At 36.5% G+C, this 16,910-nt stretch overlaps 1 protein-coding gene across 1 annotated transcript in view; it reads right to left on the bottom strand.

Annotated features, from left to right (window-relative positions):
- BMPR2 (bone morphogenetic protein receptor type 2) overlaps positions 1-16,910 on the bottom strand; it is a 212,487-nt gene that overhangs the window by 45,879 nt on the left and 149,698 nt on the right. Inside the window, 5 exon segments of the mRNA XM_047720771.1 lie at positions 902-1,016; positions 1,728-1,958; positions 5,047-5,138; positions 5,863-5,904; positions 5,907-5,972. Coding sequence (XP_047576727.1) covers positions 902-1,016; positions 1,728-1,958; positions 5,047-5,138; positions 5,863-5,904; positions 5,907-5,972 — 546 coding nt within the window.

Genomic DNA, 16,910 nt, shown 5'->3' with positions numbered 1-16,910 from the left:
CAATAACAACTGTATTTTCAGCATCTCTTGAAGATAAATGCAGTAGTTAAGTGTGAATTAAGTTCTGGAAAATAAAACATAAGTATAAGAGTAGGACTTCTGGAGGCAGAAGGGTATAATTCCTTCTACCTTCCCTTTCTTTCTCCTACTAATTAGCGGATATATAGCATGATGGACAATGAGGTGACCTTGGAAACGTTAGCCATATATAAGGAATGATGAAAGAGATAATAATAAGGCTCCAATAATACTATGGTGCTGCCAAGCCAATCTTAGACCACCTCTCTCTAAATTCTTACATGGGAAAAAAAATTTTCATTCTTATTAAAGCCTGTTATTTTCCCCTCTGACAGATTTGACCAAACCTAATTCTAGCTAAGAGAAACACTGAATTATAAAAAGATACACATAGGTTTTATACTCAAGACCAACCAACCACAGAATAAAGTCCATATGATGTTAACAGTAAAGAATTGGCAATGTACTATATTTCATTTAAATAAGCAATTAAATGCAAGGAAATGTAGTATACCCTAGCTAAGAGGTTTTTAAGCTAAGAGGTTTTTAACCTAAGTGCATGATGATTTTAAAGGGTCTGTGAACCATTAGAATCAAAAGAGCATTCTTAAAAGTATACTATGCATGTATCTTTTCTAAGAAGGTGATCAGAGCTTTAATAAAAATCTCAATAAGATCCATGACCTCTCTAGAGTCTTTAAGTTCTTTTTCTTATTCTTATTACATTTCAAACCCATTTCATCATGCCAGATCTTTCAAATAGCTGTTTAATAATAAATCAGCTATTAAATAAAATATATTCTTAGTTTGAAGATATGAGTAAAATTTCTTTGTGAATTTTGACCCTATATGGGTGTCATTCGTCTTCTTTTCATTGTCTTACCTCCTCGTGGCAATTCTGTATGAAGATAAGCCAGTCCCCTAGTCACAGAATGAGCCAGACGGCAAGAGCTGACCCAATCACTTGTATGGAGACTCAAATACTTGCACAGAGATCCCTATATAAAGGAAAAAAAACACATACAAAAAAAAAAGGAATTAATTTACCTGTACAGGACAAGATAAATTAGCAACAGCCTTATAAAGTTTTTAAGTAGGTTAGGATTCCATGAAGACCTCATGAACTATGACATTTCAATATCTCAAAAGAGACATTTCTGTGAGAGAGGGGAGGAGAGAATGAAAGGATAATTTAAACATTATTAATTTTTATTTCTCCAATATTAAAAAGTATAAAAGATTATTTCACATTAAATGCTCCTTTACCAAACTAAGGTAGAAAAAAGTTTTTTAGACTGTTTCTTCATAATGTATCTCTTACCAGTACAAATACAAATTATATTCTTTTGTTTTACAAGTATAAAACAGAAAGCTTTCATAAATATATATGTGTCAGTGTTATTCAAGGTGCTCTTCTACAAACTATTTATAACCAGACAGGGATAAGGAGCTTGTACCAGAATGAATGTCAATCAAAACACTGTTTCCTTCATCAAGAAACTCTTGCTGAGAGGGAGAAAGAGACAGAGACAGATGAATTAAACAGTTAACCAGTGACTTAGTTGATTCACATTCTGATGTGAGATCCTTATCTCACTGCAGACCATTAATAACCAGCTGCAAACCACCAGTGCTTTACAGAACAGTAGTCCTGAAAATTTGATTGACAGCTAATATAAATGTCACTTTAATTTTTATAAAGAACTTACATTGGGATAATACTCCATCACAAGCAAATACTCCATGCGTCCATCTGCAGTAACTCTCTCATCTCCAACTATAAAGCGAGCAATGTTGTCATGTTCCATCAAAGGCACTCTGTAAATGTTCTTCTCATTGATAAAATTCTGACGGTTTGCGAAGGAAAACACTTTTACAGCAACTGGACGCTCATCTAAAGAACCTTTATAAACTGCTCCATATCGACCCCGGCCAATCAGCTATAAATTTGTTTTGAAGAAAGCAAGATATTAATTCATATCACAACTGAAAAATCAAATTTTCTAGAAAAGTATAAATCTAAATGTAGACTACAGCTCTCTATTGCTTATAGTTTAAATTACTTCAATGTCAAGAAACTAATAAACTCCATATCTCATATGGCTCAGGAAGGTCCTACCACATCCAGCCCTCCCACAGATAACAACTATGAACTCTGAACAAAATTTCATTTTAATTTTTTTTAAAGATTTTATTTATTTATTTGACAGAGATCACAAGTAGGCAGAGAAGCAGGCAGAGAGAGAGGAGGAAGCAGGCTCCCCGCTGAGCAGAGAGCCCAATGCGGGGCTCGATCCCAGGACCCTGGGATCATGACCTGAGCTGAAAGCAGAGGCTTTAACCCACTGAGCCACCCAGGTGCCCCAAATTTTTTTTTAATTAATGTATTTATTAGAGCGAAAGAGAGAGAGAGAATGGGAGCACGAGGGGCAGAGGGAATGGGACCGGCAGACTTCATGCTAAGCAGGGAGCCCAGCATGGGGCTCAACCTCAGGACCCCAGGATCATAACTTGAGCAAAAGGCAGATGCTTAACCCACTGAGCCACCCAGGAGCCCCTGAACAAAATTTTAAAAAGAAATCTGAAAGTGCTAGAGAACGAACATAAAGGAAGTAGATTCTGGGAGTCAACACTTAGAAAGGAATGCCTAGGGTGAACTACCCATTTTTTTTTTTAAAGATATTTCTTATTTATTTGACAGAGAGGTCACAAGTAGTCAGAGAGTCAGGCAGAGAGAGAGGAGGAAGCAGGCTCCCTGCTGAGAGGAGAGCCCGATGTGGGGCTCGATCCCAGAACCCTGGGATCATGACCTGAGCCGAAGGCAGAGGCTTACACTGAGCCACCCAGGTGCCCCTGAACTACCCATTTTTATAAGCTCTTAGTCTGAGAGCAGACTCTGCAGGAGAGCTAGAACTGTAATAGAAAATCCATAATCATTCTGGCCCTAGGAACCAGAGGACAGAATTAAGGGCAACCACAGATTCTGGAAAGTGAAGGAAGAATCCCAAAAAAGAGAGTGAGAGAGGGGGAAACCCAGCGAATACACGAGACCAATTTCAGCTAAAGATAAAATAAGTGTGCTGAGATTTTGAGCTTTTGCCTAAGAGATGAGTTTGCAGCATATCCAACCAAGTTAACTGCCTATTAAAACAAACAATGGAAACATACACACTTTAGAAAAAACCTAACAGGGGGCACCTGAGTGGCTCAGTTGGTTAAGTGTCTGCTTTCAGCTCAGGTCGTGATCCCAGGGTACTGAGACTGAGCCCCATGTCAGGTTTGCTGCTCAGCAGGGAAGTCTGCTTCTCTCCCTGTTCATGCTCTCCCTCTCACTCATTCTCTCTCTCCCTTTTTAAGATTTTATTTATTTATTAGAGAGAAGGAGAGAGAACATAAGTAGGCAGAGCAGCAGGGAGAGGGAGAAGCAGGCTCTCCGCTGAGCAGGGACCCGGATGCAGAGCTCAATCCCAAGACCCTGGGATCATGACTTGCACCAAAGGCAGCCACTTAACCAACTGAGCCATCCAGGTGCCCCCCCCCACTTTCAAATAAATAAATAAAATCTTAAGAAAGAAAGAAAGAAAAGCCTAACATAACATAGGGTATCCACAATGTAACACTCTTAATATCCAGGACACAATAAAAAAAATAGAATCAGCAAAATGCAACCCATGTGCATCTTCATTTTTGGCTTCTGGATATTTCTTTCACTTTACTGAAACAGGTTAAGAATTTACTATCATTTATTTAAGGATTTTCATTATATTTCATTCACTATTTTTAGGTTAAAATTATAACAGATAAAATGCCCTTTAGAAACATTGTATCAATATATAGTTAAATCAGCAATGTCTGGGAGTGTTTTACTCAGCCCAAGATAATATTCTATGGTTTTAATTAGTATTTTTTTTCAATTTAATAAATTGGACATCTTATTATATGTTTAAAAGTTACACTTAATTCCTTTGTGAATTGGCACTTCATGTTTTTTGTCCATTTTTTATGGATTGTTTTGACTATTGATTTATACCAGCTCTTGAACAATTCTTTTTCATGTGCTGAAATGCTTTTTTGGAATCTTTTAACTTTGTGTATTGTACTTTTCTCCTAAACAGAAGTTTCCTAAAATGTTTTATATAATCAAATCTATCATATATATTATTTAATAGTCTCTAGTTTGGGGATCATAGTTTACTTATTCTAGTAATGATCATAAAAATATTCATCATGGTAAGACTTTAACATAGGTTCTGAGATATTACAAAATGAAAATTAAATCCAACATAATACATAACAGTTGTATGTACCTATAAAAATACATAATATATGCAAAGACAAGGAATATTCATTAGGCATATATTATGGATTGCTTGAAAGCATATTCTTTTCAGAACCTCATCTCTTTATTCCCATATCAATGCAGTCTATACTCAAAGATCATCCCCTTCCTAAATATACTGTCTCCTTTCTAAATATACTCTCTTTACCAACTCCCTTTCCATATTTTTATCTTATCTGCTTTACTTTTCTCTATAACATTTACTACTACTACTAGAAATAATATACATTTATTTGTTTAACCTGTTCGTAGACTCTTTTCCCATTAGAATAGAAACCGCAAGGGGAGCCTGGGTGGCTCAGTCAGTTAAGTGGCCGGCTGACTCTTGATTTCTGCTCAGGTCATAATCTCAGGGTTCTGGGATGGAGCGCCATGGTGCATAGGGCTCTGAGCTCAGCAGGAGTCTTCTAGAGATTCTATCTCTCCTCTCCCTCTGCACCCACCCCCCGGCTCTCTTTCTCAAATAAATAAAACTTAAAAAAGAGAAAAAAAAATATAAGCCTCAAGGAGACTATCTGTACTGTTCACCTATATCCTCAGTGCTTAAAATAGGCCTTGGCACTAAACTGATAGTTAATAAATGTTAGTGGAATAAATGGATGAATGATGTAGTGAGTGAATAAAGTTACTGTCTCAGATGTACTATGAGAGCAGAAAGAACAGACCATAATATCTAAGAACAATCTTACCTCCAACAGTTTCAGATTATCTAGGTCAAGAGAGGGTTCTGATGCTGCTGCCTCCATCATGTTCATACTGTGAAGACCTTGCTTACGGTCTCCTATTAGAGTGGGAAAAAGAAGTTACCAAGATATGGTTCCCTTAAAATGAAGATCTTTATTATACTTTTTTATTATATTTAGTTAAAAAGAAGAGCTACAAAAGGGAAGGCAGCAAGATTTATGCCCAATGTCACCAAGAGTAAAACTATTTACTAAACTAAGAGTCCATCTATAAAAGAAGAATGATGAATAATAATATTAAAGCTGAATTTTGGGAGATAATTCCAACAACAGACCTTGTTTAAAATATTGCAGAAACATTCAAGGTTTTACTACAGTTATTCAAATGAATGAATGGGTACTGATTTCCTAAAAAGCTCATCAAACCTAAAGTTCAGTAGAACTGACTGGACAGTTGATGATACTAAAGACTTATTTATTTATTTATTTAGATGTGAAAAATGGTATTGTGGTTAGTCCTTATATTTCAGAGATAATACTAAAAAGTTTTTTTTACAGATAAATGATATATGTGATTTACTTCAAAATAACCCACTACCACGTAAGGATGTGGTAAGCAGGGCTATGGATGATATATAGATGTGATAATCATTGAAGCTGGGTGAGAGGTATTTTGGATATTTTTGAAACTTTTCACAAAAACCAGGAAAAATGTTTGCTAAGAGATAAGGATGGGAGCACAGAGATTTTTAAAAAGGAGAAAACTGATTCCGATTAAATGGTGTATTTAATAAACAATAGGAAAAAAGGTAATATTTTTACCTGTCAGCATCCTGTATCCGAAGCATAAGGCAACTATCAAACAGCTAATACAGAGACTGATGCCAAAGCAATGATTATTGTCTCATCTCGGTTAAATGAATGAGGTGGACCTAAAATAAGACAAATTTAAAAACACAGTCATCTTTTTTCAGTAGTTTGTTAAATATTGACAGAAAGGCTGTGTCAATATATAGTGAAATCAATGTTTTTGCATCAAAGGAAATTAAAGAAAAATTAATAAATCTGTGATAATTGCAAATTATATATTTTTAACCACACAAATGATCTTATATAGGTTTACAGCACTGAAACACCTGTTGGTTGTGCTTATTATTTGAATATCTATTATATCATGGAACAGCACAGGCAGAATAATAGAATATTTAAGAGAACAATCTTTGGAATCACATTTGGTTTTAAATCTTGATTCAACACCACTCTCTCAGTGGCATTTAGCAAGTTATTTGGCTTTTCTTCAGTACTTATTGGATTTTAATAGACTTCAACATAATGATAATTGTACCTACTTCCAACATACAAAATAAGTTATAGGAAGAAAGCTACATATAAAAACTCATTTTACTATGAGATATCAAGTCACACACACTAGAGTGGCTAAAATTAAAAAAAATTATAATTTGAATTATCATTAAATGCAGTAGAAAACATTTTGGAAGTTCTTCAAAAAGTTAAACATAGAATTACCATAAGACCTAGCAATTCCACTCCTAGGCATACCCCAAAGAATTGAAAACAAGTATTCAAACAAACACTTCTATAGGAATTTTCATGGTACCACTAATTATAATAACCCGAAGTGGAAACAACATGAATGTTCATAAACTGATGAATGAATAAACAAAATGTACTATGGACTGAACTGTGATCCCTTAAAATTCATATGTTGAAGCATTAACCCACAAGGTGATGATTTTTGGAGATGGGTCCCTTGGGATGAGGTTTAGATGAGGACAGGGGGGTGGGGACTTCATGACAGGATTAGTGGCCTTATAGGAAGAGCTACCAGAGGGCTTGCTTTCTCTGTCTCTACCATGTGAGGAAACAGTGAGAAAGCAGCCATCTGCACACCAGGAAGAGAGTTCTCAATACAACCTAACCATGGTAGCACCCTAATCTTGGACTTCTAGCCTCTAGGATTGTGAGGAAATAGATTTCTGTTGTTTAAGCCACACAGTCAATTCTATTTTGTTGTGGCTGTGAAGGGTAGCAGAATACAGTACCCCCAAAATAAGCCTCTTTGGCATGACTAACTTGAGCTGGATATTTTTAAGAAACACCAAAGAAACTCTGAAAAATAGGAAGTTTCCCTTTTATAAGAGACATTTACATTTATAAGGAAAATCTCCATTTGTAAGGTATCTTACATCCTAAGAGGAGGATGATGACTAAATCTCTAGCAACCTTCATCAATAGAGAAGACATGGACTTAAATGTGCACAGCAAACATATACTCATTTACTGTGCTTTTCCTAGTAACCTACCATAACTGGTCTTACCTTAACCTCCTCTCCACCCCCCTTCCTTTGGCTTAACTAGAGATAGTATTTGGGGTGGCGACTTGGGCCATTTTAGGGAATTACTCAGTTTTCTGGGTATGTCCCATGTATGCAGGAAGTGTATAAGTTATTAAACCTGTTTTTCCCCTGTTACACTTTTTCATTATGGTGGTATAGGGGACATGACACCCTCAGCGAAGAACCTAGAAGGGTAGAAGAAAAATTATTTTTCTTCCCCTATGGCTGCTGGAGCAGACTGATACAGTGTAGTGTATTTGTTACAACTGATGAACCACTATTGATATACTTACGAAAGTCCATAGTTTATATTAGCTTTCACTCCTCGTGCTGTATAGTTCTAAGGGTTTTAACAGATGCATAATGCCATGTATTCACCAATACAGTATCATACAAAGTAGTTCTGCTAACCTAAAGTGTCCTGTGCTCCACTTATTCATTCCTCAACTCCACCTCCCACTGGACTCTGGCAACCGATTTTTTTTGTTGTTGTTGTTCCAAAGTCTGTATTCTTTTTTTTTTTCTTAATTTTATTTTTTATAAACATATATTTTTATCCCCAGGGGTACAGGTCTGTGAATCGCCAGGTTTACACACTTCACAGCACTCACCATAGCACATACCCTCCCCAATGTCCATAACCCCACCTCCCTCTCCCAACCCTCCCTCCCCCCATCAACCCTCGGTTTGTTTTGTGAGATTAAGAGTCACTTATGGTTTGTCTCCCTCCCAATTCCATCTTGTTTCATTTACTCTTCTCCTACCCCCTTAACTCCCCATGTGGCAACCGATATTTTTACTGTGTCTATAGTTTTGCCTTTTCCAGGATGTCATATAGTTGAAATAATACATTATGTAGCTTTTTCAGACTACCTTCTTTCACTCAACAATATGCATATAAATTTCCCCCATGTCTTTTCGTGGCTGAATATCACTGCTTTTTATCAGCTAATGATATCCCATGGCATGGATGTACCAGCATTTATCCACTCACCTACTGAAAGACACCTTGGTTTCTTGCAATTTTGGCAGCTATGAAGTTGCTATAAACATTCGCATACAGATTTTTGTGTCGACATAAGTTTTATAGGGTAAAGTAATACATCATATGTTAAAATGTGAAAAAAGTTACTTCCAATTTTGTTTAGGGTGTAAAAAGATGCAAACAAATTTTATTTCCACCCTAATAATAAGCCAAGACACCTAACAAGACACCTAATAAACCTACAAAATCATAGCTTTTTCTTTAAAGTTCATTAAGAGCTAAGGACACAAGGAAGCCAATGTATTAAGATGCTAGTATGTGACAACCCCTTTCTAAGACAGAAGAGACCTAAAACTGCTTTTATCCTTGGTAATGCAGTTAGTGGAAGAGGACACCACCCACAGATGTGGGTAGAAAGAAACAGCTCATTTAACAAATTCTTAAGGCATAAGAGTACTGGATAGTAGAATACCTAGGGACTGTGAACACAGAGCTTGCAGATACCTACTAACTCTTTTCTATAGGCCTCTACCAAGTAGTCACAAGTCGAAAACTGAAAGAACCCCATTATGTGTAGGTACAAAAGGCCTGCTAAAGCCTGAGAATAGATCAAGAGAGCTAAAGTAAACCTTATGACCATGCAGGCTTTCACTGATTACAACAGTGTCCACCTGTGGCTGGGTAAGGACTATTGAAGTTGAGAGAGCTCTTTCCTGAAGTGCCAGAGTATAGGGCTTACCAAAGAGTGAAGGCAAAGGAGAACTAAGAGAAATCCTATTAAGCACTGATATCAAATCCTACTGAGGTGAAGGTTCCTCTTGCCCTCAGAGCATTTGAAACCTATAATGAAATGAATCAAACTGAGGCAACAACAAAGCCCAGATAAAGCTCAGCTAACAGAGTTCATTTAGTCCTCATTATAGCAGCTTGACAAAACAGGGTGTATCCCTTTCACAACATAAATAATATTTATTTTACACTCTATTCTTCTTTTATCTGCAATGTTCATTATTCAACCAAAAGTCAAAAGATGTGAGTGAAGAAGCAAGAAAATATGGTTCAATGTCAAAAAAGGAAGTCATCAACAGAAACAACCACTGATGATGAAAGTATCAGAGACTTAAAAAATAACTATGAGGGGCGCCTGGGTGGCTCAGTGGGTTGAGCCGCTGCCTTCGGCTCAGGTCATGGTCTCGGAGTCCTGGGATCGAGCCCCGCATTGGGCTCTCTGCTCAGCGGGGAGCCTGCTTCCTCCTCTCTCTCTGCCTGCCTCTCTGCCTGCTTGTGATCTCTCTGTCAAATAAATAAATAAAATCTTTAAAAAAAAATAACTATGAAAAGTGTGTTAAAAATACAGTGGAGGGGTGCTTGGGTGGCTCACTCAATTAAGCATCTACCTTTGGCTCAGGTCACAATCTCAGGGTCCTGGGATCAAGCCCCACATTACCAGGGTCCCTTCTTATCGGGTACTCTGTTTCATCCTCTCCCTCTGTTCCTCCCCCAGCTCACATGCTCTATCTCTCTCAAATAAACAAAAATCTTTAAAAAAATAGTAGTGGAAAAAGTGGACACATGAATGAACAGATGGAAAATGTCAGATGAGATAGAGAAATTAGAAAAAAGCCAAATGGAATTGTTAGAAATTAAATGTATGGTAGTGGACCTAAAGAATTCTTGTGATGTGATTATCAGCAGAAAAGATACCACTGACAAAAGAATCAACAAATTCGAATACACATCAACAGATTATCCAAATTATATCACAAAGAGAAAAGAGAGGAAAAAATAGAATCCAGTATCTACAAGACAATATCAAATGGCCTAATATACATTAATTAGAAACACAGTAGGAGAGGCAGGAAATAGTATATAAGAAACACTCAAAGAGATAATGCACAAGATGTTTTTGAAACTGATGAAAGACAACCAACCATAGATTTAAGATCAGTGAACCTCAAGCAGGGATAATTGCAAAGAAAATCTTACTGATGTACACCCTAGTCAAAGTGTTTAAAATCAACGATAAAGAATTTTCTAATCTACAGATAATACTTTAAACAAGATTGGAAATACTATATCCAACTTTGTGGTCTGGTTCTTTTCAATTAACACTGCTCTATATCATTAAGAATTCTTTAAGACCCCAATTTGTTATTGATACTTCATTGCCTTTAAAAATAAGCTTGTGAACATCTTTCTGTCTGTTCACTGAGTAGGGCATATCTGTTCATTAAATTTTTGACTGCTTACCAATTACTAGAAAGTTGTGTTAAAATCTATTATAATTAAGACTTTCTTTTTTTAGTTGTATCCATTTTTGGCTCATATATTTCAAAGCTATATTGCTAGCTGTATACAAATTTTAAATTGTCCTATCTTCCTGTTAAATGAATATCTGTCATTAAAATGTGACCCTCCTTGTCTCTGGTAATGTTTTTCTTAAAGTCCATTTGATCTGATACTAATATAGCTAATATTTTTTCCATCAACTTATTGTTTACCTTTCTGTATCCTTATGTTTTAGATGTATCTCTTATAACTAAACAGTAGTAGGATTATTAGTCTTTTTAAAATATTTTGTTGACATATAATTCATATAACATACAACTCATTAATTTAAAGTGTATAATTCAAGACACCTGGGTGGCTCAGTTGGGCAAGCGTGTAACTCAATTTTGGCTCAGGTTGTGATCTCAAGCCCCATGTCAGGCTCTGTGCTGGGTGTGGAGCCTGCTTAAGATTCCCTTGATTCTCCCTCTCTCTCTACCCCTACTTCCCCCTCTCCAAAAAAAGAAATAAATAATAAATAAAAATTTAAAGTATTTAATCAATGGTTTTTGAAATATTATTGATTTTTTTAAATTGTGAGGAATATATAAGACATAAAATTTACCTTTTTAACCACTCCATAATTGTACAAAAGAGTGGCATCAATAACATTTACAACACTGTGCAATCATTATCACTATCTGTCTTCAAAATATTTTCATCACTCCAACGAGAACTCGGTAACTATTAAAAAATAACTCCCTATTCTCCCCTTCTTCCAGCCACCGGATCTCAAATCTACTTTCTGTCTCTATGAATTTGCCTACTCTTAATATATCATATCAGTGGAATCATGTAATATTTGTTCTTTTGTGGCTAGTTTATTTCCTTTAGCATAGCATATTTTCAAGATTCAGCCATGTTGTAACATATAGCCTATCTTTTCACTTTCTTGATATGTGTTTTAAGGCACAAAACTTTTAATTTTGATGATATCCAAATTGTCCATTTTTTCTTTTGTCACTTGAATTTTGGTGTTATATATAAGAATTCACTGCTAAATCCAAGGTTATTAAGATATACCCCATGTTTTTTTCTAAAAGTTCTATGTTTCTAGCTTTTTTTTTTTTTTTTAAAGATTTTATTTTTATTTATTTGACAGAGAGATCACAAGCAGGCAGAGAGGCAGGCAGAGAGAGAGGAGGAAGCAGGCTCCCCAGTGAGCAGAGAGCCCGATGCGGGGCTCGATCCCAGGACTCTGAGATAATGACCTGAGCCGAAGGCAGCGGCTTAATCCACTGAGCCACCCAGGTGCCCGTTTCTAGCTTTTTATAGTTAGGTTACCAATCCATTTTGAGTTAATTTTTGTATATAGTGTGTATCTTCATGTTTTAAAATCAATCCAGTTATCTTTGTCTTTTAACTGGAGTGCTTAATCCATTTACATTTAAGATAATTAGTGACATCTTTGTGTTTATTTCTATGATCTTTTTTTAGACAATTTGCTCTTGCCCATCTGTTTCCTGGGCAGCAGAAACACACTAGAATATTTTTGCAACCCTCCCAATTATTTGGTAGTGATGGATTATATTTTTAATTCCCTTTTTTAAACCCCATGAAAAATTATTATGAACAAAAGTCTTGGCAAAGAGAACTTTCATATACTTTTGCTTGTAGTCCAAATTGGCACAACTTCTTTGGAAACAGTTTAACTTTACTTACTAGAGCTGAAGATACATATACACAATGACTAAGCAATTCTTACTCCTAGTTATATACTTTGGAAAATTTCATGTGAACTAGGACATATGTTCAAGAACGTTCATAACTGATTTATTCATAGTATACAAAAATTAGAAACAACCCAAATATTTATCAGCAAGAGAATGGAAAAGTAAGTTGTGGTATAGCCACACAATAGAATACTACATAGCAATGGAAGTGACTTGCATTCATTATATTTTTAAAAAGACAAAAAAAACCCACAAAAATTTCCAGAAGAATTATAGCTTTACTCAATAGCACAAATTTTAAAACACCATAAAGCGTGAAGGGTCAAGACACCAGAGAAGACATTATGATTTAACTGATATAAAGTTCAAAAAATGGAACTATTAAACTACATTATTAAATTTGGGCATATATTAGAAAATAGAGAAGCTATAAAGAAAAGTGAGGAAATGATTATCACTAAGAGTCAGAGTAATAGCTATCTTTATGAAGGAAATAGGAGTTGTGATTAAGAAGAGATACAACACAGGGGTCATCTGGGATGTTCTCTTTCTTGACATGGGTTTAATGATATTTTATGTTAAACTATGTTTTATATATGTTTTACCATAAGATACTTATGCACAGAAAAAGACCAAAAGAAAAATGCACTAAAATGTTAAAGATTTTGAGCAATTTTTCTAAATGTATTTTCTACAATTAATATGCACTATTTTTATTCTAGGCAGAAAAAAACCAACAACTATCATTTTTTTAAAGGATTTTATTTAATTATTTGAGAGAGACAGAGAGCACAAGCAGGATGGGGGCAGGGATGAGGGAGCAGAAGGACAAGCAGACTCCTCGCTGAGCAGGGAGCCCAATATGTGGGTAAGTTCCAGGACCCTGAGGATCATGACCAGAGCTGAAGTCAGACTCTTAAATGACTAAGCCACCCAGGCATCACAACAACCATCATTTTATTTTATTTATGTATTTTTTAAAAGATTTTATTTATTTATTTGACAGGCAGAAATCACAGAGAAGCAGGCAGAGAGAGAGGAGGAAGCAGGCTCCCTGCTGAGCAGAGAAGCCGATGCGGGGCTCGATCCCAGGACCCTGGGATCATGACCTGAGCTAAAGGCAGAGGCTTTAACCCACTGAGCCACCCAGGTGCCCCAACAACAACCATCATTTTAAAAGAGCTTACCTCTTGCTCTCTAGGGGCTCACAGTGTAGGACCAGTCTCTATGTATGAGTTGTCCTTTTTATTAGTGGGATACAAAATGTTCCTGCTTTGTTACCACTGAAGAATTATCTAAATCACTATGTTGAACATCTGAAACTCACGTAATATTGTGTGTGAATGATACTCAAAAAAAAAAAAAAAAAAAAGAATTATCCTCCAACACATACTTTTGGTGTCCCAGCTCCCCTTAAAGTCTGAGTTTAGAAATTCTAGTATCTGATAACATAAGATATACTAAAGAAACAAAAATCCTCCTTAAACTCTATGCCAAACAAACTGCAGAATAAAATGATAGTTTTCAACTTACTTTCCCTTGTCTACAAAATACAAACATACCACAGGCATCTTATCAACTTCAGAGCAATTTCATATTGTCATCTTTGAATCGTACTTCATATTAAATGGCCAGAAGGTTTACCCAAAAGATAAGCTATTATTTTCTGCTTGCTCCTTATTCCAAAATATTAAAAGATAAGATTATTAAAACAGGCACATAGTAAATCCAATGCACAGGGCTATCTAAATCCTGAGGTATAATCAACATAGGATAATCAAATGATTTCTCCAGAATGAACTACAGAAGTAAATAAGGAGAAGGAGACAAAACCACTTAAAAAATGCTCTTAAGGACTCTTAAACAGTTTTGTATAATTGTGGGCTGTTGAAAAATCATAGATCAGCTTGATATGAAACCAAAAGGTCTGGGATATTGTTTATTAGCAGAAGCTTGGGGTTTATCATGAAGCCACCAAGAATACTGCAAACAACAGATTCCAAAAGGAATAAATGCTTTTGTAAATCAAGAACTGTTTCTCCTGTGTATGCCTATTCAAATAGTACCCTGTTCAGCATTATCTAAGTCAATGGCTTTGTAAATGACATCTCCAGATTACAAAACAGTAACTGACGTCCAAAACACACAATTTTCCCTCCTGCAAAAGATTCATATTTTATTCAGTAGAATTAATGAGCATGGCACTATCTTTAAAATAAATAATGGGATCAAATTCTTTATGGATAGCACCCATAAAAAAACAGGGTCCAGCAATCTAAACAAAAAAGCTATTTTAGGGTCGCCTGGGTGGCTCAGTTGGTTAAGCAGCTGCCTTCGGCTTAGGTCATGATCCCAGCGTCCTGGGATCAAGTCCCGCATCGGGCTCCTTGCTCGTCAGGGAACCTGCTTCTCCCTCTGCCTCTGCCTGCCATTCTGTCTGCCTGTGCTCGCTCTCTCTCCCTCGCTCTCTCTGACAAATAAATAAATAAAATCTTTAAAAAAAAACAAAACTATTTTATTCTACAATGGAATTCAATATATTTTGTAGTTATTATATGCTCTTCTACTACTAAAAGGAAACTTTAAATCACTAAAAAGATGAGAAAAGCTATACCCAGTCTTAAAAAGGATAGTTGAACCATAAAAAAAAGTTGGAGACGGTGTGATTTAAATATGCTTCATAAGAACACACATAGAAGGCCTCCCAGGGGAATTCTATCAAACATTTTTTTTTTTAAAGATTTTATTTATTTATTTGTCAGAGAGAGAGAGGGAGAGAGAGCGAGCACAGGCAGACAGAATGGCAGGCAGAGGCAGAGGGAGAAGCAGGCTCCCTGATGAGCAAGGAGCCCAATGTGGGACTCGATCCCAGGACGCTAGGATCATGACCTGAGCCGAAGGCAGCTGCTTAACCACCTGAGCCACCCAGGCGTCCCTCTATCAAACATTTTAAAGAAGAGTTAATACCTATTCTTCTCAAATTGTTCCAAAAAATAGAAGTGGTAGGAAAACTTCCAAACTCACTCTATCAGGCCAGCATTACATGTTTCCAAAACCAGACAGAGACTACACTAAGAAGAGAATTACAGGGCAATATCCCTGATCAACGTGGATGCAAAAATTCTCAACAAAATACTAGGAAATCAAATTCAAAAGTACATTAAAAGAATCATGCGCCATGATCAACTGAGATTTATTCCTAGGCTACAAGGGTGGTTCAATATTTGCAAATCAATCAATGTGATATACCACATTAAAAGAAAAGGTAAGAACCATACGACCCTCTCACAACAGATGCAGTAAAGCATCTGACAAAGGACAGCATCCATTCTTTTTTTTTTTTTTTAAAGATTTATTTATTTATTTGAGAGGGAGAAAGAGAGAGCAGGGGGTGGGGCAGAGGAAGATGGAGAGAAGGGACTCCACTCTGAGCATGAAACCCTACACAGGGCTGGATCCCAGGACCCTGAGATCTGAAATCATGAGTAGGCTGTTTATCTGACTGAGCTACCCAGGGGCCCTCAGCAAGGGGTATCTGGCTGGCTCGGTCGGTTAAGCATTCTACTCTTGATTTTGGCTCAGATCATGATCTCCGGGTCATGGGATTGAGCCTTGTATGGTGTGAGAGTCTGCTTGAGATTTTCTCCTTCTCCCCCCTACCCATACCCCTGCTTGCACTCTCTCTCTCTAAAATAAATAAATCTTAAAAACAAAAACAAAAACAAGAAAGTAGGAATAGAGGGAACATATCTCAACATCAGAAAGCCCATATATGAAAGACCCAAAGACCCACAGTTAATATAATCTTCAATGGGGAAAAACTGAGAGCTTTTCCTCTAGGGTTGGTTCAGAACAAGACTGGGATGTCGACTCTCACCATTGTTATTTAACACAGTACTAGAAGTCCTAGCCTCAGCAATCAGACAACAAAAAGAAATACAAGGCATCCAAACTGGCAAGCAATAAGTCAAACTTTCACTATTTGCAGACATGATACTCTGTAGAAAACCTGAAAAGACTCCACCAAAAAATTGCTTGACCTGATACACGAATTCAGCACAAACCACGAATGATACACGAAGATGCAGGACACAAAATTAAAGTATGAAAATCTGTGGCATTTCTATACACCAATAATGAAGCAATAGAAAGAGAAATCAAGGAATCAATTCCATTTACAATTGCACCCAAGACTGTAAGATACCTATGAATAAACCTACCAAATAGGTAAAAGACTTGTACTCTGAAAACTACAGAACGCTTATGAAAGAAATTGAAGATGACACAAAGTCAGGGCACCTGGGTGGCTGTTTTGCCTTTAGCTCAGGTCATGATCCCAGAGTCCTGGGATCAAGTTCCAAATTGGGCTCCCTCCTTAGCGGGGATTCTGCCTGTCTCTCTCCCTCCCCACTGCTCATGCTTTCTCTCTCTCACACACATATGTAAATAAAATCTTTTTAAAAAAAGAAAGAGGAAAAAAAATGAAGATGACACAAAGAAATGGAAAACCATCCTAAGCTCATGGAT

Source organism: Lutra lutra, chromosome 3, assembly GCF_902655055.1.
Source record: "Lutra lutra chromosome 3, mLutLut1.2, whole genome shotgun sequence".
Taxonomy (NCBI): domain Eukaryota; kingdom Metazoa; phylum Chordata; class Mammalia; order Carnivora; family Mustelidae; genus Lutra; species Lutra lutra.
The sequence above is the reverse complement of the archived record's forward strand: the minus strand, read 5'-3'. Positions and strand labels throughout refer to the sequence as shown.